The following is a 22,842-nucleotide window of genomic DNA, read 5'->3' on the forward strand; positions in this document are numbered from 1 at the left end:
GAAAATGGCATCATTTTAGGCCCTTGCACTAGACCAAAGATGGGGTCAATATGGTTGAAAGAGACATAGTTGCTATGAGTCTAGCCTTTGATATGTACATTATTCTGTCCATCCATAGTTATTGATTGTGCATATGTCATCCTCGGCTGAAAGACCAGAATGCTCCGTCTATGCTTCGTCCTCATAATCGAAGATCTTGCCAGGGTTCAATAACCAGTGTGGGTCGAGAGACTTCTTGATAGAACGCATAATTCCAATCGTAGCTGGGCCAAGCTCCTTCTTCAGCGACTCTTTCTTCCCCAATCCCACACCATGTTCACCCTGGTAACTAGTCAGTCATGCGTTCAGATACAAGTTCAGGTTGCAGATGTCTTACAGTGCAAGAGCCTTCCATTTCCAATGCACGATCAACCATGTCGTACACAACCTTTTCTACTCGCTCCCTTTCTTCTTGGATAGTGCGATCATATAAGATGCTTGCGTGGAAGTTACCATCTCCAATATGCCCGAGGATACTGGCAAAGATTCCAAGGTCATCGAGTTCTTTCTTGGAGATTTCTACTATGATCAGCTAACGTCCAGTACTGGGCCATGAAAAAACATACCAATAATGTCTGGCAATCTAGAGATCGGTACGGAAACGTCGGTTGACCATACTTCGGATCCTCGCTCTCTTAGCGCCAGCATACTCCATAGCGATTGTTTTCGCGCAGACCATAAATCATGTGCTTCTCGCTCATCTCTTGCAAATTCAAACGAGCTTGCGTTGTTGTTCTTTGCTAATGCTTTAGTCAGATTAATACTGTCCGCGACCCCCGCCTTGGTGCCGGAGAACTTGAAGAACAGGGTGGGCAATTTCTTCCATGTTCTTCCAGTTCCTCCAGCGCGGTTGATGACATCCATCTGTATCTCATCAAGAATCTCCATGCACTGTACTTGAATCCCTTTTCGAACAAGCTGCATGGCAGTGGATGCAGCATCACGTATAGTGGGGAAGGTCACCACGCCGACACGAGTCTGCTCTGGAATTGGCGTCAATTTCAGGGTAGCTTCAGTCACAATACCAAGTGTTCCTTCAGACCCAACAAACATTCCCGTCAGGTTATACCCGGCTGAAGTTTTGCGTGGACGTCGGCGTGTCTTGATGACACGACCATCTGCCAGCACGACAGTAAGGTTGATTACCTAATCTTTCATGGTCCCGTATCTCACGGCATTGGTTCCACTGCAGTTTGTTCCAATCATACCACCTATCATTGCAGACGGTCCAGGGTCAACGGGGAAGAAGAGACCGCTGTCCTTAATCTTCTCATTCAGATCCATCCACTGAATGGACGGTTGAACTACAACGTCCATATCAGATTCGTGCAACTCGAGTATCTTATTCATCGTCACGAAATCAATGGTCAACCCGCCGAGAGGGGCCGAAAAATTGGCCTCCAGACTAGAACCTCCGGAGTAGGGTATCATTGGCATCTTGTATTTATGACATATCTTAGCGATTTTTGAAACGTCGTCTGTATTCGCCGGGTAGGCAATGGCAACTGGCAGACGATCAGCATTGACGCTGGACCATTCTGAAAACCCATGTTCTTGAAGATCGTCTTGGTCGGTGCTGATGACCTCATCGCCTAGCGTGGCTCGCAGTTCTTCAATGGCCTGTTTGTTCAAACCGACGTTCAGTCAAGTGCACATAATATACTACTATATATATTGCGAACACGGGAGAGCTGGACAGTTCCCTACCTTCTCAAAATCCTTCGCAGATCCATACTGGGGTTGCTTGCTATTCAGAGACTGGGACTGTCCGCTCGTCGCAGCATATGCATAGCCGACGCCTGCAGCCAAGGCAGAGGCTAACAGGGTCCTGCCTGAAGTCCGAGAACCTGAAGGGTTGCCAGAAGGCCCAGTATTGGCATCATTTCCCTGTCCTGCATTACCATCGCTCTTATGTCCTGTCTTTTGACTAGCCCAACGCACTGCTTGTTGAGGAAAGAACTGGTGTGGTGAGAGGGTGCTGGGCCGGCATTGAAGCGCGCGGAGATGTGCGGGGAAAGCCCGAGGCACCTGGCTGAGCGGCCGCATGGTCCAACGAGCTCGGATCGACAGGGAGTGAAGATTATTGCTATCAGTAAGATCAAGGGTTGGAATTGAGCAATATATATTACAGCCCAAAGCCGGTTAGAAAAGACATACTAGGCTTCGTGGACCGAAATGGGGTCTTTGATTATCCAGTAGTAGTCCGCTATGGGAGCTTGGCCTCGGCGCGAGGAGAAACGTCATCGGAGCTAAGGATGAGACGTACAGCAGCTATCGGAAATAGGCCGAGTAGAATGCCACTGCTCAGCCTTTGCTGGATAGCGGAAATGCTCTTGTCCAAGTCTAGAGGTGCGGAAAAATAGGTTCACCCCCACGTTAGGGAAGGGTGAGCAACGATGATTGATCCCCACGTTTGAGGGGTGGCTGCTTATCGTCCATCTTTGTAGATCCGAAGTTGGACGCGATCGGCCAAAACTCCGATGATGCCTCAGGAACACAGGCAGGCTACGACTTGGCAGGAACAGGCACCCATTGCTCGGATTGGACCGAAAAAGGCAGATCATCCTGCAAGACAGCTATACCTTGTCACCCTGAGGGAAAACATAAGTAGATATACAGAGCTCGATTGAACCTTCTGATAAAGCAATCATCGGCTATTCTTGCATCATGCTCATTGTCTCCACTTGCTTATCTGCCGGGCTCCATATGGCCCGCGCCGCGTTGTTGATGGGGCAACCGGCTACAGAACATCAAATCTTTCCCACCGCAGTCGAAAGACAAGCTAATGATAACCTCGTGGGGAACGGCACAACCCCATATTATCTTTGATCCTTATTGATCAGTCCATGGGTACTCCATGTATGGGGTCAGGTTGTATAGCAGACATGGCAGATCAACAGATTATTCGCTTGAGTCGCGAAGTGGAGCGCCTTGTTACGGCGCTTTATGCACCTTCACTCCAGGTAAATTCCGCCGCTCCACGCGAGTGTCTTAGGTCAATGCGTTAGTAACTGACCCATTTGGAACACAGGACTTGTATAGTTTGGCGCAGTCTACAACGTCACAATCCATTCAACTGTGGGCCTCTCACAAGCCGTGTCAAATTGGGGCTCTAGTTGACGTGCTTGTCGATGGTCTATCGCGCTCTCGTTTCGCGTTGCCTCTACTTACAATCTTTGGTGAGCACATCATCTGTATCTAGTTGCGTTAGCTTGGCTAAATATAGGCAGTACCGGTTCCAACCGTCAGGGATGTTCTGCTCGAGCGACATCCATGTCTTCTTGATCAGTTCCTTCAAGGTGCTACCGACGATGACAAGTCTGAGGTTTGTTCGCCCCTTACCCAAAGCAAAACTGCCAGCCACATGTGTCTAGCAATGCTGTTGAGCTACGGACTTCATCCACTCACTTTCACAGTATGCCTTGGTGTGCACCGCGATCCTATCGTCTCCTCTACCGCCCGAGTTTATGATTCCGGCACGCTTGACACTGTTCATGGAGAAGATGATACGTACAATGGGAGAGGATCCCCGCGCCGAAAACATTCTACCTCTGAACCAAATCTCCAATGGCATTAGAAGGTCACCTCGGCTCCTCGAAGAGATCCCGTCTGAATTGATGGCTAGTCTTCAGGTAGAGCTTACGAAAACGCTGCGTAACCTGAGTGACCACATGGGAAATCTTCTTTGTCTAGCAACTTTTGCACGCATGGCATCCTTAGAAGATTCTGGGTCCGAGAAAGGCTGTGTGCGGTTTGTTCCGTTGTGGTTGCAAAGTGTTAACCATTTCTTTGGTCCCAAGCGTGGCTTGAAAACTTTGGACCTTGTCGTCCTGCGCGTTATCCTCGCTTGCTCTGATAGCTGCAGCGATTTAACGGTAGACCAGGCAGCCGAGAGTATCCGCTTGGCGATCGAGATTTGCGATAGAGTCGAGCAAGAACAGAGAGAAACCTGGATTAAGGCAAACGCCTCCAAGATTGCCAAGTTACGAGAGAAGATTACCAGAAGTGGTATTGACCCTGGTGTTCAACTGCTAGTATGTCTGGTTTCTCCAAACTATAACAATAGTGGACGTTTACTAATTATATTTAGGGAGCGACATTCCTGGCATCGCTGCTTCCAGTTGCCACTTTATCAACCGATATAGCCCGAGTTGCGGTCGATAGGCTTATGACTCAAGACAGCAAATTCGTGTTCGGTGTGCTGACATTGGAGTATATACCGCGACTTGTAGGGGCAAGTGTGGTAAGTAGACCCATGTTGCCATTTGAGGCTATACTAACCATATTTAAGGCGTGTTTAGGGGTGACTGCGATACGCAGTCTGCTTGAATATATCGTCTCTTCTTTAGATACCACCAGCTCTCCGAGCTTGGCTCATGTTTTAGTGGCTAAATCGTTGGTTACAGGGCTGCATTCTGCATCCTTGAACTCCGCTATATTTGCGGAACCTCTTGAACAATGCCAGCAAGTCATGTGGAAGACAATTGAAAGTTTTCCCAGGGAACCCTTCTCATCACCATGCCATGGCGCTCATACATGCGGAGTTGCACGTTCGCAACTGGAGAATGAGCTAATATACGACTTTTTATCCTTCTACCTTCATGCAGTGCTATCACAGACCACAACCCAGGACACAATAGCTGGGAATGCGACCTTGCAGATGTTTCTGGCTCAAAACAAGCAGTTATTGCATAAGCATAAATGCTCATTCTCGGAAACTGAACCAATTCGGACCGCCAAAACCTATCCGCCACTCAACGTCCGTGGGGACCTTTCCGGTCCCAGTTCGCGGTCTGATTGGAGATCCTCTGTGTCAGAAGCACTCATGCTCAATGCGCGTGCATCGAATGACAGTATAATGCGTAAGATGGAGGAGGTGTGCTATGATCTCGAGCAACGATGTGATAATGTTGAAGCCCCACTGCGGGCGATGGAGCAAGAGCGGAACGCGATTTCAGCTGACGCGCAGCATCTGCAAGAGCAGAATAGCGCATTGGAGCTGCAGTTGCAACAAGCATCCGATACAATTGGCGGGCTTCGGCTGGAAATCTCTCGGTTAGAGACTCATGCGGAAGCTGCGTCCATTCGCGCTGAAGAATTATCGGCAACTCTCGACGCAGCTCGAAGAGACCTTGCAGATCAGAAGCGCGAGTCCCAAGATACCATGGCAAGCGAGGTAGAAAAGGCCCGCACTAGGGAGCTGGACTTGATCGCATCTATAACTGAAAGGGATGATCAGCTGGAAGCGTTGCAGGAGGAAATCATGGCTCAAAGAACGGAGAATACAAACCTGCAGAATGCGCTAGGTGAAACCTCGAAAGAGAAGTTGTCCTTACTTGAGACGAACGGATCCCTCAATCAGAACTTGGAGGGGCTCGAAGAGAAACTCAGACAATGCGAAGTGCTTTTAGTCCAGAAGGACGAAGACCAAAGGCAGATTCTGACCGAGAAAGCAGAAACTGAGAGGGAAATTGAAGCCCTTCGGATTCAGGTAGAATCCCTAATATCCCTACGGCAGGAATAAAAAGATACTAATCGGTTCGGCAGCTTGATGAAGAGAAGACGGAATCCAACAGGTTGGCGTCCGCGCTTGACAAAGCCGAGGGGCACCTTCGAGGGGAACGAGAAACTGTCAGAGATTATGAGACTCAACTTTCGGCGGCAAATGCAAAGGTACGATTAATGGATCGATTGTGTACGGGGAGCTCGCTTTCTAATGCATATTCAATAGTACGAGGCCCAAAAGGAAGAAATGTTCGCGCTGCGGATGGATATGCAGGCAGCCGCATCCGACGCCACCAAGGAGCTGCAAACGAAGGATAAGCGGATACACCACCTGGAGAAGAAGGTAAGACAAGGATCGACCAGAGGGATGCAAAGATTTCTCCCTATCTGTGTGCTTGAGCATTCACTTATATGTCACTATAGGTGCAACAACTACGGAATGAACGAGCAGCCAAAGCCCGAGAGTTCTCTGAAGCCCAGCAACATATCGGACGCCTAATGAATGTTATGGGGATCCGGGTCGAGACCGACGGGACGAGGCCCGAGAACAAACAGACGAGGAAGCCTGGTGCAAGGTCCTCCCAGACAGCCACAACACAGCAAACGCCGCCGGCGGAGGACGATTTGCAAACCCAGCCTGGGAACTCACAGGTGGAACCATTCGAAAATAGCTTGTCTTCCCCTACCAGCCGTAGTCCGAAGAGGACTATAGATAATGCATTTCCCGCGGCTGATTCATCATCGCAACACATGAGGGTCGGCAGGAAGTCGAGGAATGTAACACCCCAGCACAGACGAACACCCCTCGAAGATGCCGACTTGAATAGTCAGCCGTGCGGACAGCGGAGTCCCGCGTCGCAGCGCAGCGAATGTGGCACTTCTGACCAAGTTCGGACTCGTGGCAGCCTGGAGGAGAACCAACTTCAGCAAATAGACCTGGACATGGACCTGGAGTTTTCAAAAGACTTCCTCTTCACAAGCACATCTTTATCAGCGACCAATGATCCCATTCCATACTCACAGACACAGCAGTAGTACGAGACTTACAAGAATTGAAATATCTGTATATAGCATGTTAGTAGGTATGATGGCCTAGCTACAATCATTCAGACGCACTTAGTCCGATTTGTCCGGTTCTAAAGTACCTAAATCAGGGGCTAAGCCTAGAATATTGGACCGCTATCCATAGCATTCGTGTTCTTCCAAGCCACATTGAACTCTCGGCCTGCAGCCCCCGGTCAGGCTGCTCCGTGGCGGCGCATCTGAAGAGTAGAAGGGCCATGGCCAAACGCCCGGAAGCTCCACTTAATGGCGTGTCACTGTGAGAATTCAACTTCCTGGGGAAATATGCAATCGCTGTGGCTTATTTCGCCTCATTCACTTTTCGACTCTATCCTGGACTTTGGCTGGTTTCCGCAGGAAGTTTCCGACTGGTCGAGCCACATGGCTAAGACATATTTAACACTGCAGATTAACTAGAAAAAGCCCCAGCTGCCACGGGAACTTTCCCTTTCTGCTTTAGTTCTACTTCCCGGCTCAAATGATCAGTGTATGTGCACTCAGTCTAGTCTTGTTTGCGATACCAGCCACAGTGCTCTTCTATGTACCTGGTCTATCAAATCACTAAGACTTCCAGTCAATCGGATAGTCAGTAGGAACAGAACCGGGTGAGCAGGAAATCTCACTGAACAGTGGAAGCTGATGGAGATGCATTCAGAAGATGATTGCGAACTTCTATCCCCGGACAGCGGGAGTGAGCTTCACTCGAGAGCCTATTCTCCCGATGTCTCTCTCTTTCTCTCTCCGTCTTCCTCTCTCTCCCGGGCTCTTCCTCACTTCACTGCCAGCTCACCTTCTTCCTCACCTCACTTCCCCCTCCCTTCACCACCGGTTTCTTCTTCTTCTTCCTCTTCCTCTCCTTTTCTCTCCTCATCTTCCCTTCCACATTCCCCTCTCCCTCCGCTATCTCCTTCTGCCCCCTTTCCCTCACACGCCTCATCCGCCCCTAAGTCTGCTCAGCCTGCAGCGGCCATGCCCTATCGAGGCAAGCAACAGCATATGGGGGTTCAGGGAGCATACTCGAGGGGGCAAGGGAAGCAGCCGAGGGGACAACAACGTCTCCATAACATACTGCCTCCTCCAGCTCCATGGAGATCATGGGCTAGTGTTGGGATAAAACTTACTGGGCTGCCTCGCCAAGTCACTGCCCGCACTATCTGGCAGACATTTAAAAGCGAAGGCACAATCTTTTCGATTGACATTTATGAAGACCATCATGGCCAGTTGGAGTCGAGGGGGAAAATTCGCTTTAAGTTGGTCTTCGTTTATGTCTTGAAATTTTCAGTCATCACTAACTATCCACCAGACCGCCACCGCGTACCGATTTCTGGAAAAGCGGTTCTTACAGTATAAAGCTACCGAGCGGACAAGAGGGACGCATATTTGTAACTCTCGAAGCGCCCAGGCCCTCAGAGCTTGAAATTCCGAGTCCCGTTCGTCCCAACGTCCGCTATCCAGCCGAGCTCGTAAGTATTTCCAACCGCAAACACAGAAGTTCAACTCTCATTCTGTGTACCTTTTCTCTCAGACGATCCCGATCTCCTCACTGGATATTGGAGTTATGCTCAACGAAACTACACTTCTACCAATGCGGACAATCGAAGCAGGTCCACTCGGGAAACCCTTCCTGCTACTCAATCTGAAGTTGAGGGAGCTGCACGTCTTCTTCCAGCTCCAGATACTCAGTTCCGGTAATAAGTCAACCTCAACCTCTGCATCGGATACATGGCACAACTATCGTCTTAGGATTCCCCTAAGGCAGCTGGGCAAAATCTTCCAGTCGCGCAATATTACAACTGGGGTCATATCTCACTTGACCGTGCTCGACTCCCCTCCCATGTACCACCGCCGAATCAGCGATATAAATGCCACCTTCCATGAGCCGGGAAGCTGGAGAGACTCGGACTGCTGGTACCGGCAGACACATATTGTCCACAATCCTCTCAGCTTGTCTTCGCTTCCAGTCAGCTTGCCAAGGCAAAAGCCTCTCATAGACATAGGTATGCGCTACCTCGTTTTCTATCCAAAACTTAGTCGTCTTGATCACTTTTGTCTTTCCTCTGGCTGACCTTTCAATTTCCCGCAGGTCGATGGAATGCCTTGAAAATCAGTTATCCTAACGATTGCAGGAAGGAGCTCTTCACTGAGCTTTGTGCAATTTTCCGGGATTATAATATCGCTATTGAGGACACAGACCGCTTTATCCAATGGGACGATAGACAAGAGAGGATGCCGCCAGTGTGGAAGTGGATCGATCTATCCGATACCTCAAATTTGTCCGTTTCGTCATTGAATGACCTGATTGATTCTACTTATGTCCCTCTGTCCTTCCCCGTTCGGTATCAGCTTGAAGTTTGTATTTCTAATGGCTACCTTTCCGAGTTTACCATGACGCATGAGTTCGCTGTCAAATTGGCTGAGCTCGGGGAAGCAAAGGCAAGAAAACTTCTGGAAAATGTGGCAAGCCAAAAAGAGCAGTATTACGACCCTATGAAGATATTTGACCTTCCTTTTGTCAGAGGCATTAGAGCCACCAAGGCAAAGATACCTCCGTACTGCTGTCACATGCGATCTGCCACAATCACACCCAGCACCATATACTATAATCTACCGTCAGTGGACATCTCGAACCGGATTATTAGGCGTTACATGGAACATGCGGATCGCTTCCTCAGGGTTCGATTCACGGATGAGAAACTTTATGGTCGCATTAATGCTAGAAGTGATAATTCTAATGATGAGATATTCACTCGCATCAAGCGAGCACTGGCAAATGGCATTGTCATTGGAGACAGACGGTACGAATTTCTTGCTTTCGGGAACTCCCAATTCCGCGAGCATGGGGCCTACTTCTTTGCTCCATTGCCTGATCTTACAGCAGCCAATATCCGTGCTTGGATGGGTCATTTCAGTGATATTCGCAATGTGGCCAAATACGCAGCACGACTAGGCCAATGTTTCTCAACAACTCGAGCAGTAGCTGGCTGTCCGGTACAGATACGCAATATTCCTGATGTGGAAAGAAATGGCTACACCTTTTCAGATGGGGTCGGAAAGATCTCGAGGTTCCTTGCGCAAATGGCAATGACGGAGCTTAAGATCAAGACGCCAACGGGCGAGCCTCCATCGGCTTTTCAGTTCCGTCTCGGGGGCTGTAAGGGTATGCTTGCTGTTTCTTCCGATGCCCAGCCGCAAGAGATCCACATTCGAGAGAGTCAAAATAAGTTTCCGACCGTCCATAATGGCTTGGAGATTATTCGATGGTCTCAGTTCTCAATGGCTACTTTGAACCGCCAGCTGATACTTGTCATGTCTACCCTCGGGGTTCCCGACGAGGTGTTTCATGCTAAGCTCAAGTCCATGCTGCGTGCTCTCGATGAGGCCATGGAAAGTGACTCCCGAGCAATCGAGGTACTCAAAAAGTACGTTGATCCGAATCAGACGACTCTGACCGTCAGTCAAATGGTATCTGATGGTTTCCGGCGATCTAAGGAGCCATTCCTCACATCTATCCTAGCATTGTGGCGGACCTGGCATATCAAGTATCTGAAGGAAAAGGCGAAGATTGTTATTGATAAAGGCACAAATCTACTAGGAGTTATGGACGAGACGGGGATTCTCAAGGGCTACTTCTATGATAAGATACCAAAGAAAGACGCTTCTCTCGAGCAGAAGCTGGCAGCACTACCAGAGATATTTCTTCAGATTCCTCGTTCAGAAGCCTCCGAGGACGGAGCAACATATGAAGTCATCGAAGGGCTCTGTATATTGGCACGAAATCCCTCTCTTCACCCAGGTGACATTCGTGTGGTCAGGGCAGTCAACGTGCCTGAGTTGCGCAGCCTCCGTGATGTGGTCGTCTTACCGCAAACCGGCGATCGAGATATCGCCAGCATGTGTTCCGGTGGAGACCTCGATGGTGATGACTACCTGATTATCTGGGATCAGGATCTAATTCACAAGGATTGGTTCCTAGACCCAATACGCTATTCAAGCAACAAGGCCCAGGATCTAGACCACGATGTCACCGTCGATGAGGTCACTTCTTTCTTCGTCATGTACATGAAAAATGACAGCCTTCCAACGATCGCTCACGCCCATGTTGCCTGGGCAGATCAGCTTGAGGATGGTGTCAACGAAGAAAAGTGTATCCGGCTGGCTCAGCTCCATTCCGATGCTGTAGACTACAACAAGACAGGAAGACCGGCTATCATGACCCGCAATCTTCAGCCACGAAGGTGGCCTCACTTCATGGAGAAGCCTAAGCCGAAAGACCTAATTTATCACTCCGAAAAGATCCTCGGTCAGCTTTATGACGCCGTGGAGAGGATAGACTTCGTGCCAAGCCTGGAGATGCCTTTCGACGAGCGTATCCTGAACTGTTCGATCGAAGTCAACGAAGACCTCTATACATTCGCGAAGAATCTCAAGGTCGAACACGACACAGCCATGCGGCGGATCATGGCACAGCACGAGATCAAGACCGAATTTGAAATTTGGTCTACCTTTATCCTTAATCATTCGCAAATGAGCAAGGACTACAAATTCCACGAAGAGATTGGTGCAATTTCAGCCGCACACCGCGAAACTTTCAGAAAGCAATGCTACAACAAGGTAGAAGGTAGAACATTCGAGCTGCTCGCACCACTAGCAGTCGCGATGTACCGTGTCACGCATGAAGAAATGACCCAGGCGCTCAGGAAGCATCGTGAGAAATCTCCACAGCATGGAACTCCCAAGATAAACCAACTACCTCTTATCAGCTTTCCCTGGATTCTTCCCCATATACTGGGTAGAGTTGCACGTGGGCTTTACGATATCTATCAACCTGCAACACTCAACCCCGGTCCTGTGGAACATGGCCCGGTCAAGGTCCCACAGGCTGCAGATAAACCCGATACCCTGTACGAAGACCCGTTCGGCCTATTCACAGACGAGGAACGCGCAGCCAATGCATCGCACACTCAGCCAATCTCCACTGCGGGTCCTTCCACTGGCCACGCAAGCGCGGAGAGTAGCGAGAGCATCATCGATCAACTCCTTGATATAGGCATCTCGGACGTACCCGCTTTATCGCCTTCTCCTCCATCCGCGTCTTCAAGCACTCCCGGTAGAGAACAGATATCATTGTTAGACATCGATGACAATGTAACAATTAGCGAATTGCCCAAGATGATCAAGCCGGTCATTGCAAGCCCCGCAGCAACACCACTTGTGGAGGAAAATGTCGAGGGAGAGGACGAATGCGAGGAGATCCTTGAGGAGGAAGACGAACTTGAACCTACTGCTCTCGATAAACTCAATGAGCTGCTTGGGCTTTGAGAATACAGGTCTGATATCGTCTGAAGATGCATCCTGCCATTCTTGATTGCTTCTATCTTTGACACTTCTTCCGCAGATCTATCTTGCTTCAACTACGTGCATCATCGTTAGTATGTAACTATCAGCTTAGTAGGCATGCACAAATTTAATTCACCACAAGCCATCTGAACATTAAACACTATTCTTTTAGTCCCTCGGCCGTAAAGCATACAATAATGATAATACACATCACCCCAATAAACCCAACCCGCCCCTCTCAGCCCATAATTATACAGTATAAAACGCCATCCTAACCAACCTTCAAATCCTTCCCAACCAATCAAACCCCAATGAAACCTCAATATACGAACCTAGTACTTACCATTCCAACTCCCTCTCACACCTATCTCTCAACAAGCCCACAACCGGATCCAGCACCGCCTTCGTATGCCTCCAACTCGCCTCGTCCCTCGTCCTCGAATAAAACACCGGACAATCCTTACTATCGCACCTAACATCATCCCCAAACGTCACCCCCATACAAGACCTACAAACCCTTTGCAAATCCACCACCCTCTTCTCCGCCGCCCGCTGTCTCGAGACGAGCTCGAACAGCGCGAGATGCGGCTGCCTTAGACAGGTCCCACAAAGCGGGGTATCGGTATCTCGTAATTTGCTCCTGCACACAATGCACGTCGACGCTTTCATGTAGGACTCCAGGGTTTTTCGCCCACCACCAGCAGCTCCACGCAACAGCGCTCCCTCGACGCGCCGCACGCGCTGCACTTTCGGCATCTCGTCGTACCATTGGCGGACGTTTGCGCCGACGAGGTTAAAGATTCGTTCGAGGGGTGGGATGAGGTTCTTCGTGATGTAGTAGTCTGCGTCTAGGTCGAGATGGGGATCGTGCAGGAGGGTTTCGGGCGGGACGCAGCGGTCGATGAGCCGGGAACCCGGGGCGCCTGTGACCACGACGTAGGGGACGCGTTCGCCGTACTGGGGCTCGGAGCGGGGGTCGGCGATCATTTTCTTCGTGCTGATTAGGGCTCCTGGTGGCGGGAGGCCCCTGTCGCTGTAGGTGCCTAGGCGGACTTCTTTGGCGAAGCAGAAGTCCTGGATCGAGACGCGGCCTTGCATGATCTTTGTGCATTGGGATTGGAAGTAGCGTTTCACTTGGGAGAGGTCTGCGGTGCGGAAGAGGAGTTTGAGGGCTTTTTCTTCGATTTTTTGTTCTGCGGGAGTGCCGTCGCGGCGGACGGTTTCGATGCCTTTGGCGTCGAACTCGGGTTCTTTTTGATCGCGGTGCTCGTATTTGAAGCCCACGTAGCGTTTCTTGGCCAGAAGGACGCATGGGTGGTAGACTTTTTCAAATTTGAGTTTTACCGGGTGTGGGTTTATCGAGGTTACGGCTTTGGCGATTTCTTCGCCGATGGTGAAGGCTTCGTCGCGTGTGCGGCCTTTTAGGTAGACAAAGAGACTGTCTGTGTCGCCGTAGACTACTTCCGCGCCCCAGCGCTCGACGGAGTGGATGAAAGCGATGGCTTTTTCGAGGGTTTCGCGGCCGGATTGGACGATGCTGTCGGCAATTTCGGAGCATGGCATGCGGCCGGAGAATGAGGCGGATGTGTAGCCATAGGTGACGTTGGCGATAAGTTTCAGGGCAAGTTGTCTGTTGTTGAGGAGGCGCTGGAGCGCTTTGTCGTCTTTGTCGATTTTCATGCCGTTCTTGACCATGACTCGCGTTTCGAGGATCTCGGCGAGCATGCGTGCGAGGAGGGATTTGCGTACCTCGGGTTTCGCGTACATCATGCCGTTGGGCGCAATGTTGATCTTGTCTTGGAGTAGTTCCAGCATTCGGGGCTGTCGCTTGTAGTCGGTGAATCCCATCTTGTTCCGACCTCTCCATTGGTGTGCTCGTCCGAGAAATGTCGAGTAGCAGTAGTTGTATGCAATCATGATACTGGGGTACAAGGATTGGAAGTCTAGTACCACGAGAGGGCTGGTGTAGAAGTCGCTTTGAGGCTCCATGACCAAGGGGAGACATTCAAGTGCATTCTGTTGGCCAACTTGTTTCCTGCTTGGGGAGACGAGTATGAAATTTTCTGGTTTGGCAATGCGGAACATCAGAGATTCAACCTTGAATTGAGAGCCACGAGAAAATACTGAGAAAAAGTCGATGCCCAGTAGCCTAGCCTGCTCGCTAGTTCTGGGGATCAACTCGTTTGACTCTAGAATCTCGAGATCCATTTGCACACGCGAGACGAAGTATTCGACTACTTTCAGGATGTTGCGAGGCTTTCCACTGCGGTACCATTCTGTGAGATCCTGAAACGAATAGTGCGGGACACGGCGGTGTAGTAGGTGAAAGGCCACATTTTCCTGTGTATACTGCAGCAGGTTTAGCTCGCCTCTCATAGCTCGCCAGATATTGATCATATGCCGTCCAGTCACTCGAATGGAAGAGGTGTGGTTGAATCCCCATCGGTCGGCATCCTTGCCAAATCTTCCATGGGCTTGCGACTTGACTCTAGCCAGTTCGTCGCATATATCAAAGTCATATTTCTTCCTTGCTCGCTCGATCAGGTAGCCCCAGGAGCTATTGTGAACCTCGTAGCCAGTGATGATATCGGGGTCATGCCAACGAACAATGTCTACCACTCTATTAATTAAGTCAAGCTCGGTGGTTTCGTGTTCCCAGTCGAATCTTAAAGCTTTGGATGCCTTGATATCTGGCCTGTCGTCTTCCGCTTGGGATATCATGCCAACATGGACCCCTGGCACTGTACCATTGGCATCAAGGTCCTCATCTTCCGACTGCAGGCACCAGAACACGCATGTGATCTCGTCCTCCTCTGGATTCGGCGACAGCACACCCCGGGTGTTCACGTGCACCTCCAGGCTCATGATGCTCATATACTGTGTCTGGTGCTCGACACTGGTGGATTTCCCTTTTTGTGAATATTTGAAGCCATAGTCATTCTTCTGGGTAGGGCCCTCGATCTGTGACAGGACATTCGCCTTTACTTGCTTCCGCTTGCGAGCTTGGGGCTGAGCAGCATCTGCCTTTTCCTCGGCTTGAGACTTTTCGAACCATTCGACAACTTCTAAGCGGCTTGGAGGAACAGGGGCAAACTCCCATAACCTAGACGTAGATAACTCCCGCAACTGCTGGTCAACCGCCTCTTGTTCATACTTGTCTCTCGGTGCCGTGTATTCCCCTAGCATAGCCATAGACCGCCCTGACGGATCGAAATCGGGGAGATAGTGTATACCACTGCCTTCTAAGCGAAAATCCCTTCCTGCGTAATCTCTCGCACGGTCAGGTACATCACTCTCGTCACTGTAGTGCGCTTTTTGATAAACAACAGACGGGTAGTCATAACAATGAGGTGTTGAAGCGACCTCACTAGTACTGGGAGACGAATTTCGCAAGAAGCAAATGCGAGCATTCATAGGCACGTTGAATGCGGCATAAAATTTTGACGCCATTTCCAGGATCTGGGGATCCAGGGCAACATCAGGCCTCGTTACAGTAACTGATGACTGCGGTAGTGATGAGTTGTTCTCCGCTCTGATGTCTTTCGAGATAACTTCTGACTCAGAACTGGTCAAATCATTTTCTAGTTCTCTAAGTTCCTTGGAAGAAGGCACACCGTCCTGGCTGAAGCGCAAGACTGTCATAGGATTATTGGGATCTTTAACAACCGGAAAGTTGAGCCTTCCACTCTGTTCAGGCCTCTTAGGACGGACTGTCGGCTGGGATAAGTTTTCTTGTGAGAGATTGCCCCTTGCAACTGCATCCGAGGTGTTGGCGGCCTCTTCGATTTTGGGGGCTGTAATGTTGAATCGATCTTCAGCCAGCAGAGACTTCCGCGGCCTATCTAGCATTTGCGATGGGGTGTCATCGAAAAATCTCTTCCGCTTGCGCGTATTAATATGGCTGAGCTCTCGGCTTTCGGTTTGTTCGAGCATTCCACCCGAACCTACTTTGCGCGTGGCACTCATTTCGTAAACATTTAGATCATCGGTAGGATACTCCGGTACGTCCTGGGCTAGGTCGAGGGTATCTCCGTCCTGGTTATCATCTAACGCATCTGCGGCTTCCTGCCCATTGTCCTCCCCGGGTAATACGTCGAAAACATCATCGTCCGAAAGGTATGAAACATCGTCCGAGACAACAGGCCAAGCTGCGCTCTCATCCACGTTTACTTCTGCGTTTGCCGCCGTGTCTGGCTCGACAGCTTGTAGTTGATACTTATCAAAATCGTTCTTGTCCGGAAAGAAATCCTCGACACTCTGCATCGCAGTCTTTACATCCTTGGCCAAAGGCTTCTGCGAAAGTAAATCATCGAATGTTACATTACCACCACCATTCTCTTGCTTCTCCTCATCGACAGTCTGTGCAGCCATTTGGCGATACTCTTCTTCGTGGATCCAGCCACCTCGAGAAGCATCTCTCGGGTTAACAGACAAAGAGACTAGTTCGTTAGGATCAAATGGGCTACTGCCCGGTTCGAGCCCCAGACGCTTCTTCCGCCTGCGTGTCTCATCCTGCCACAAACCTGCCATGCTTGGAACAAGCCGTTCATCAGAAGTCATTTGATTAAAGAGTTCAGTGAAATCCTGGTGTATAGGTCTTTCGCTGATTTCTGAGCGGTTTAAAATGTCCTGAACGCAAATGTCGACCTCCAGGGGGCAATGGCTCTGCTTTGGAAAAACAGACTCGTCTAACAAATCGTCGGGTTGTACTGATCGGCCGTGCCAGCGATGGGATAGATCAGTAAGCTCAAAGTATTCCGGGACGGGACTGCGGAACTTGACCTTGCTACACTTCAAATAGGCACATCCGTACAAACTGTAGTCACACATCCACTGCGGAATGAACTGCAGGTGACTTTCGTATGGCTGTAGAGGGCGTTTAAGGATGGCGCCCTGAAGTAGCAAGTCCGCCAGCCTGGTCATGTAAATGGGGCTCATAAGATAGATTTTAAAGTAGAACTTATAGCCCACATGATACCCATAGAATGGAACACCCTTCACCAGAGTGATGTGGGCGACGAAGGGGATCTTCTTGGCATTTTCGTTGCGATTGTAGCTTACTGCCAATGCGTGATCGATCGAGAGACGGAGACTCCTGATTGCGGAGTTCACTATAGAGAACTTAGCTGCTTGTACAATTCAAGTAGGTACATCTCTCATCAGACCAACCTTTCTCTGTCTCCAGATCACCGTCATACTCGACATACAAATAAGGAAAGGCGCCATGCACATGGACGCACACCTTCTGGCCAGTCTCCGTGGCCCCAAATATCCTAATTACGGGAACTTTCGATCTATCATTTTTCCCAGCCGCACCATCCCTGTAAGGCAGAGGAGGGTCGAGATCTGACGAAGTTGCTTGGTAGTGGTCCACGCAGTTGAGGCGCACTTGAAAGGGCTCCATAGCTTGATTCTCAAGACAGCGGAAGCTGTCAGCGACCGAACGCGCGAGAAATCCCGAGTCGCGTCATATCAATTATTCGAGTACCAACAGCATCGCACACTGCTTCGCCGTCAAACTCTCTATTATGCTGCGACGTGTAGGAAGTTGTGGTTGAGTTTACGCGACTGGGTGGCGCGGGTAATACGCCAGGTCACGTGAATGATACGGAACCGTCGTCGTCTTTCATCGGCGCGGAGATAGGAATCATGAACTCGACGTTCACGCGCATTTGCTGGTCTTCCCAGAGACACTTGAGTCCTTTGGCAGCGCAATAGCCCTTAATTACTTCTTTCATAATTTGCGCCTGCTGTTCCCTACCATCCGCCATCATGTCTAAAAAGCCCGCCGATGTGGCGTCGAAAGAGCGCAACGAATACATTCCGTCTTTCATTTCGAAAAAGCCGTTCTACATTGACGACGACTCTCAAGCCAATGACTATCTAGAGCATCAACGTCTGCAAAAGTCGACAGCAGAGCAGTCAAAATGGTACGAGCGTGGCAAGCGTGCTGGTCCCGCGGCCACCAAGTACCGGAAAGGCGCCTGTGAGAACTGCGGCGCCATGACCCACAAAACGAAAGAGTGTCTGAGTCGCCCTCGGAAGCACGGTGCCAAATGGACCGGTAAAGATATCCAGGCGGATGAAGTCATACAAGACGTCAACATGGGGTGGGATGCGAAGAGAGATCGGTGGAACGGCTACGATCCGAGCGAATATCGACAAGTGGTGGAGGAATACGAGGAACTTGAGAAATTGAAACGGGTCACAAAACAGGATGGCGATAATGAGGGCAAGGATGGCGAGGGCGATGACGATGAAGATGCGCCCCAGGAGGAAGCCCGCTACGCTGAGGAGTCCGACATGGGAAGACAACAGAGCACCGCCACTCGCAACCTCCGTATCCGAGAAGATACGGCAAAGTATTTGCTGAACTTAGACCTTGATTCAGCCAAGTACGACCCGAAGACACGACGGATGGTTGATATGGGTGCACAGGATGACCAAGCAGCAGCACTTGTTGCCGAGGAGAACTTTGTCCGCGCTTCGGGTGATGCTGCAGAGTTTGAGAAGGCACAAAGATATGCCTGGGAATCGCAGGAACGTGGTGCGCAGAAGGTCCACCTGCAGGCAAACCCCACAGCTGGAGAAGTCATGCGGAAGAAGGAGGAGGCGGAGAGTTTGGCCAAACGTGATGCTCAACGAAAGGCTCTTTTGGAAAAGTATGGTGGTCAAGAGCACCTCGACCCCACACCGCTGCGGGATACAATGGTTGTCGAGAACGAACAGTTTGTCGAATATGACGAAACGGGTGCGATTAAGGGCGCACCAAAGAAGGCGGCCAAATCGAAATATGCTGAAGACATCTTTACTAACAACCACACATGCGTCTGGGGAAGTTGGTGGCACAACTTTGAGTGGGGATATGCCTGCTGCTTTTCTACCGTCAAAAACAGTTACTGTACTGGTGAAGATGGGAAGCGCGCATTCCAGGAAGCGGATCAGCTGCTGATGCTACCTGAGAACGGGGACAATGCTGATGAGCCGTCCGGTGAACATGAGGAAGCTAATGACGGGCATGAAACTATTGACGATGCTCAAACCTCAGAGCAGCCGAAGGATTCATCTAACACCAATACGAAGAAGAGAACGCTCATCGAGGTGCAGTCTGGCATTACCGAGGAAGAAATCGAATCATACAAGCGAAGCCGACTTGCGGCGGACGATCCTATGGCCGCATTCATCGGCAAAGACGACCTTGTATAGCGCTCCTATAAATCTCATAGTTTATCAGATCTGCTATATAGGCGCCTAGTACTTGTCATAGATACCCAATCAAATTGTGCATATCCTGATATCTTCTTTTATAGCTATAAATCTGTTAAGTCTACTCTGTAGTCCCAATATCTGTATAGATTCTTCATCACTATCTGGACTAAGTACGGAGTAGTTAGGTAAATGCATAGATAGCCTTATTGCTCCCGGGCCGTGATGTTCTAGTCCACTAGTAGCTTAGCGCAATGGAGCAACAAAGTGGATCCCGCCGGAGCAAAACAAAAATTACTCTTTGCAGGCATGCAGTCATGTGACAGACTCACCCTTGAGGCTGTCGGCGAATCACGGGACCAGGGCACAAGCCCTGACAACCACAACTCGCTAAGCGACACCACCCCAGATCCCAGAGCAACTTCGATACGCCCAGCGACGACGACAACGACAACCAGCCCTTCAACGGAATCGCCAGGTAGGTCCATTTTGCGCCCTCACGTGGGATTATTGTCATTTTTCCCCAGGCCGGGAATTTTTTTTTATCTGGATTTTTCGTCGCTAACAAATTGTGCCATATAGTTCCACATAATTCAAGATGAGTACGTGCCAACGCGATATACCACCGCCCAGTCCGATCTATCGACGAGAACAATATCCAGACTGACATACCGATTCTGTTTACAGCGAAGGGTACCTCCAGCTTCGGAAAGCGCCACAACAAGACTCACACTCTTTGCCGGCGTTGTGGTCAGTATTTTACACTACTCCGAAAATTTATATATATCCTCCGGGCGGAAATTATTATATACGGGATATCTCTACAATCAACGGAACGGGAGAGAAGGAACGGAATAATAAATGACTGCCGGGAGAGATATATATGAAGGTTATCGGGAAACGACCAGATGGGCTAATACGTTCGGATTGAATTCAGGCCGCCGCTCCTTCCACGTCCAGAAGTCGACTTGCTCCAACTGCGGTTACCCTGCCGCTAAGACTCGCAAGTGTACGAATCCTTTTCCCCAAAATCCCACCATCGAAGAACAGCCGCTGGTTCCTTGAAACCTTGGATACGGATTGTATGAAAGTGTTTGGATGAACATATTGGCTTACGAAGTTCGTTTTATACAGTCAACTGGAGCGAGAAGGCCAAGCGCAGAAAGACCACCGGCTCCGGCAGAATGCGTCACCTCAAGGAGGTCCACCGCCGCTTCCACAACGGCTTCCAGGTCGGCACCCCCAAGGGCGCTCGTGGTCCCGAGAACCACTAGATTCCCCCCTTTCGATGACTGTCGCGTTTTCGTTTCGTTCTCGGAGGCTGGAGGCAGGGCTGGTATGACAGGGCCGGTTGGCATTTGACGACGTGAAACGGGTCGCAATGCTAGGGGCAATAAAAAAAGACGCTATTCCCCGTGGAGTTGGTGTTGGGACGGTCTTTTTTTCATATTTGCCGTCATAGCATTTCTTTATTCTAGAGAAACACAAAAATGGCATATATTGACGACAATGTGAAAGAAAAACAAAAGACGCTCGTCTTCTCTCTCTGGGGATGTTATCCTTTTTTTCTGTTTCAAAAGAAAGAAATGAAATGGGAAAGTTCATACAAGATTTTCCTTGTCTTATTTAGGGCTGGCGGATATCCCATGTCGTGGCAGATGCAGTTTGAGATTATTCATCCAATGTGATCTGTCTACTTGAATACAATCTACTACCCTTCGAGGCGTACGATCTGGTTTCTGCGACAACAGGTGTGTTTTCTTTTTCGATCCAATTGCGACAAAGTTTTTATTTATTCCCGGTCTATTATCTTTTGCATGCGCGCCTGAACGCCTGAGCATGACATGGAATGATGCAACAACTTTGGTATCTATTCACCTCGCCCGAAGACGCTCACGCCACCATCCCTCTGGACAAAGTATAGAACTTCCTTCTCTTCCCAGTGACTACTGGCCTCGGTGCTGTCATTTTGCCCCCACGCGCCACCTTTGCTGACCCTCAGCACACCACTGACATCCCTTGCGGCACCTGTTTCAAGGTTTCGGAGCTGCATAATCATGTGCGCCCGATGAGCCGACCCGATAGCAAACGCGGCATGCTCAGTCTCCAGCGGAGTTGCTCCCTGGTGTGCCGATGCGGAAGCATTGTGGATCAACGGGGAGTCTGAAGACACCGTCATGATTGTTGCATGAGCGTACTAGGCGAATAAGCTCGCGGTCAGCGGATATGGTTCCCGTTCAAAGACTGCCTGTGGAGACTTGTAGCATACCTGTTGTAGCCCCATCATCCAATCTCCCATCTCTGTAGCGCCTATGCCCCTGCTCGGACCCGTAGCGGCTAGTAGCAGATCCGGTTGGTCGAGAACCAATAATACCTCGGGCTCTTCCTGTTCATCTCCGGATGTTGATGATTTCAGGTCATTGATCACCGCCGCAATGTCCTTCTCGAGCGCATCCAAAGCTGCATTCCCATTTCCTGATAGGTGAAGTCGCTTGACTGGCCCGACTTCTCTCGATGTTGGAGGGTTCGGAGGGGCAGCGACTGGCCGAGCGGCGGGTTGCGGTCCTCGCGCGGGAATGGGACCGGGCTGCGACCTGAGGGGCAGGACTGTCCGCGGTGGCACTGTTCCTCGTAGTGAGGCTTGTGATATTGGTGTTTGGGACGAAGTGGTAGGGGGAGCAGCGAAGAGTTCGGAGAGTCCGTCAACGAAGGCGAATTGGCGTTTGTCTGTGAGGCGGGCAAGGTCGAGGCCCTGGTCGGGTCAGTATTGTTGCCAGTTATTTGAATAAACTGACAGCAGATAGATAAATCTGCGAAGAATTCGAACTACCATATTCCCCACAAGGCCTGGATAGCCCATAAGACCACATGGAGCGACGTGAAGGATGTTCACAAACATACCAATCTCTTGGCCTCGGACCTCCAAAATTCCCAACCCCGCAGAAAACTCACGAGCACGACCTTTCTCTTTCTCCCATTGTTGGTGTCGCTGAGGCCCGCAACAGCGTCTGACGTCGAAGACGAATTCAGAGCAGCATATAGAAATCGAAGAACTAGCCAATTCCCTGTTGCGCCGAGGACTGAGGATAGGACTGTGAGGGACGACGGCGGCAGAGACGATACGTAGGGAGTGAGGAGGGGTGGGAGGGGCGGTTGGCTAGGCATCGCACTGAGAGCGTCGCAACTGCTCCGTGTTCAAGATTGTACGGTCGGATAGCACTGACGATGTCTCCAAGCAGATGGAGATGACTTCAAGTTCGGGATTGGAAATGTAGAGCACAAAATTGTATTTTTCGTCTACTGTTTTTGTAAATGACGTTGTATGAAATTGGATTTCCTGCGGATTTTTGCGATTGGTCGGCAACGGTGCCAAGACAAGTCACTGGATCGATCAATACGGAAGGTGCGATAGGTGACTATCTAGTACTACCTACAACAGATGGTCGTGGTCTTCTCCCTGCTCATCTCTAGGATAACTTCTTTCTCGCCTGCTTGTTATCGTATCCTTCATCGTCTCGCAAGTCTGCTTCGCTTATTCTGGGCTGAGCTACTGAGCTGGCTAGTGTATCAGCAATGAAGCGCTGATCACATCCCCGAGCTCAGTGCTGCACCCGAACTAAATATATTCTAAGCGGTGCTCCTGGGCTAGTATGCTAACTACGCGCCCTCTGCGTGCTGCTAATAGTTCGCTGA

The 22,842-nt window shown here is 50.2% G+C and overlaps 6 protein-coding genes across 6 annotated transcripts; 3 read left to right on the forward strand and 3 right to left on the reverse strand.

The window, feature by feature from the left end:
- Positions 1-168: 168 nt before the first annotated feature.
- Positions 169-2,085, reverse strand: BDQ94DRAFT_180399 (FAD-linked oxidase-like protein; the record flags this gene model as incomplete). The annotated part of the gene is made up of 5 exons (XM_026773613.1): positions 169-321; positions 377-558; positions 606-1,157; positions 1,227-1,659; positions 1,747-2,085. 5 exons carry the CDS (start codon positions 2,083-2,085, stop codon positions 169-171), a joined length of 1,659 nt encoding a protein of 552 aa, XP_026624366.1.
- Positions 2,086-7,575: 5,490 nt separating this feature from the next.
- Positions 7,576-11,925, forward strand: BDQ94DRAFT_172115 (RNA dependent RNA polymerase; the record flags this gene model as incomplete). The annotated part of the gene is made up of 4 exons (XM_026771903.1): positions 7,576-7,856; positions 7,910-8,069; positions 8,132-8,603; positions 8,690-11,925. 4 exons carry the CDS (start codon positions 7,576-7,578, stop codon positions 11,923-11,925), a joined length of 4,149 nt encoding a protein of 1,382 aa, XP_026624367.1.
- Positions 11,926-12,113: 188 nt separating this feature from the next.
- On the reverse strand, positions 12,114-17,473 carry BDQ94DRAFT_180406 (DNA-directed DNA polymerase zeta catalytic subunit REV3). The gene is made up of 2 exons (XM_026773614.1): positions 17,113-17,473; positions 12,114-17,054 (listed from the first exon to the last, which is right to left on the reverse strand). The coding sequence occupies exons 1-2, from the start codon at positions 17,345-17,347 to the stop codon at positions 12,283-12,285; spliced, it is 5,007 nt and encodes a 1,668-aa protein (XP_026624368.1). The 5' UTR covers positions 17,348-17,473; the 3' UTR covers positions 12,114-12,282.
- A 135-nt stretch (positions 17,474-17,608) lies between these two features.
- On the forward strand, positions 17,609-19,237 carry slu7 (mRNA splicing protein SLU7). The gene has a single exon (XM_026766985.1). It carries the CDS (start codon positions 17,716-17,718, stop codon positions 19,147-19,149), a length of 1,434 nt encoding a protein of 477 aa, XP_026624369.1. The 5' UTR covers positions 17,609-17,715; the 3' UTR covers positions 19,150-19,237.
- Positions 19,238-20,010: 773 nt separating this feature from the next.
- BDQ94DRAFT_160641 (60S ribosomal protein eL37) lies at positions 20,011-20,423 on the forward strand (the record flags this gene model as incomplete). The annotated part of the gene is made up of 2 exons (XM_026769242.1): positions 20,011-20,158; positions 20,284-20,423. The coding sequence occupies 2 exons, from the start codon at positions 20,011-20,013 to the stop codon at positions 20,421-20,423; spliced, it is 288 nt and encodes a 95-aa protein (XP_026624370.1).
- A 463-nt stretch (positions 20,424-20,886) lies between these two features.
- On the reverse strand, positions 20,887-22,510 carry BDQ94DRAFT_60250 (uncharacterized protein). The gene is made up of 3 exons (XM_026776146.1): positions 22,051-22,510; positions 21,419-21,901; positions 20,887-21,346 (listed from the first exon to the last, which is right to left on the reverse strand). Exons 1-3 carry the CDS (start codon positions 22,312-22,314, stop codon positions 21,020-21,022), a joined length of 1,074 nt encoding a protein of 357 aa, XP_026624371.1. The 5' UTR covers positions 22,315-22,510; the 3' UTR covers positions 20,887-21,019.
- Positions 22,511-22,842: the final 332 nt, after the last annotated feature.

Source organism: Aspergillus welwitschiae, assembly GCF_003344945.1.
Source record: "Aspergillus welwitschiae strain CBS 139.54b unplaced genomic scaffold BDQ94scaffold_24, whole genome shotgun sequence".
NCBI classification, from domain to species: domain Eukaryota; kingdom Fungi; phylum Ascomycota; class Eurotiomycetes; order Eurotiales; family Aspergillaceae; genus Aspergillus; species Aspergillus welwitschiae.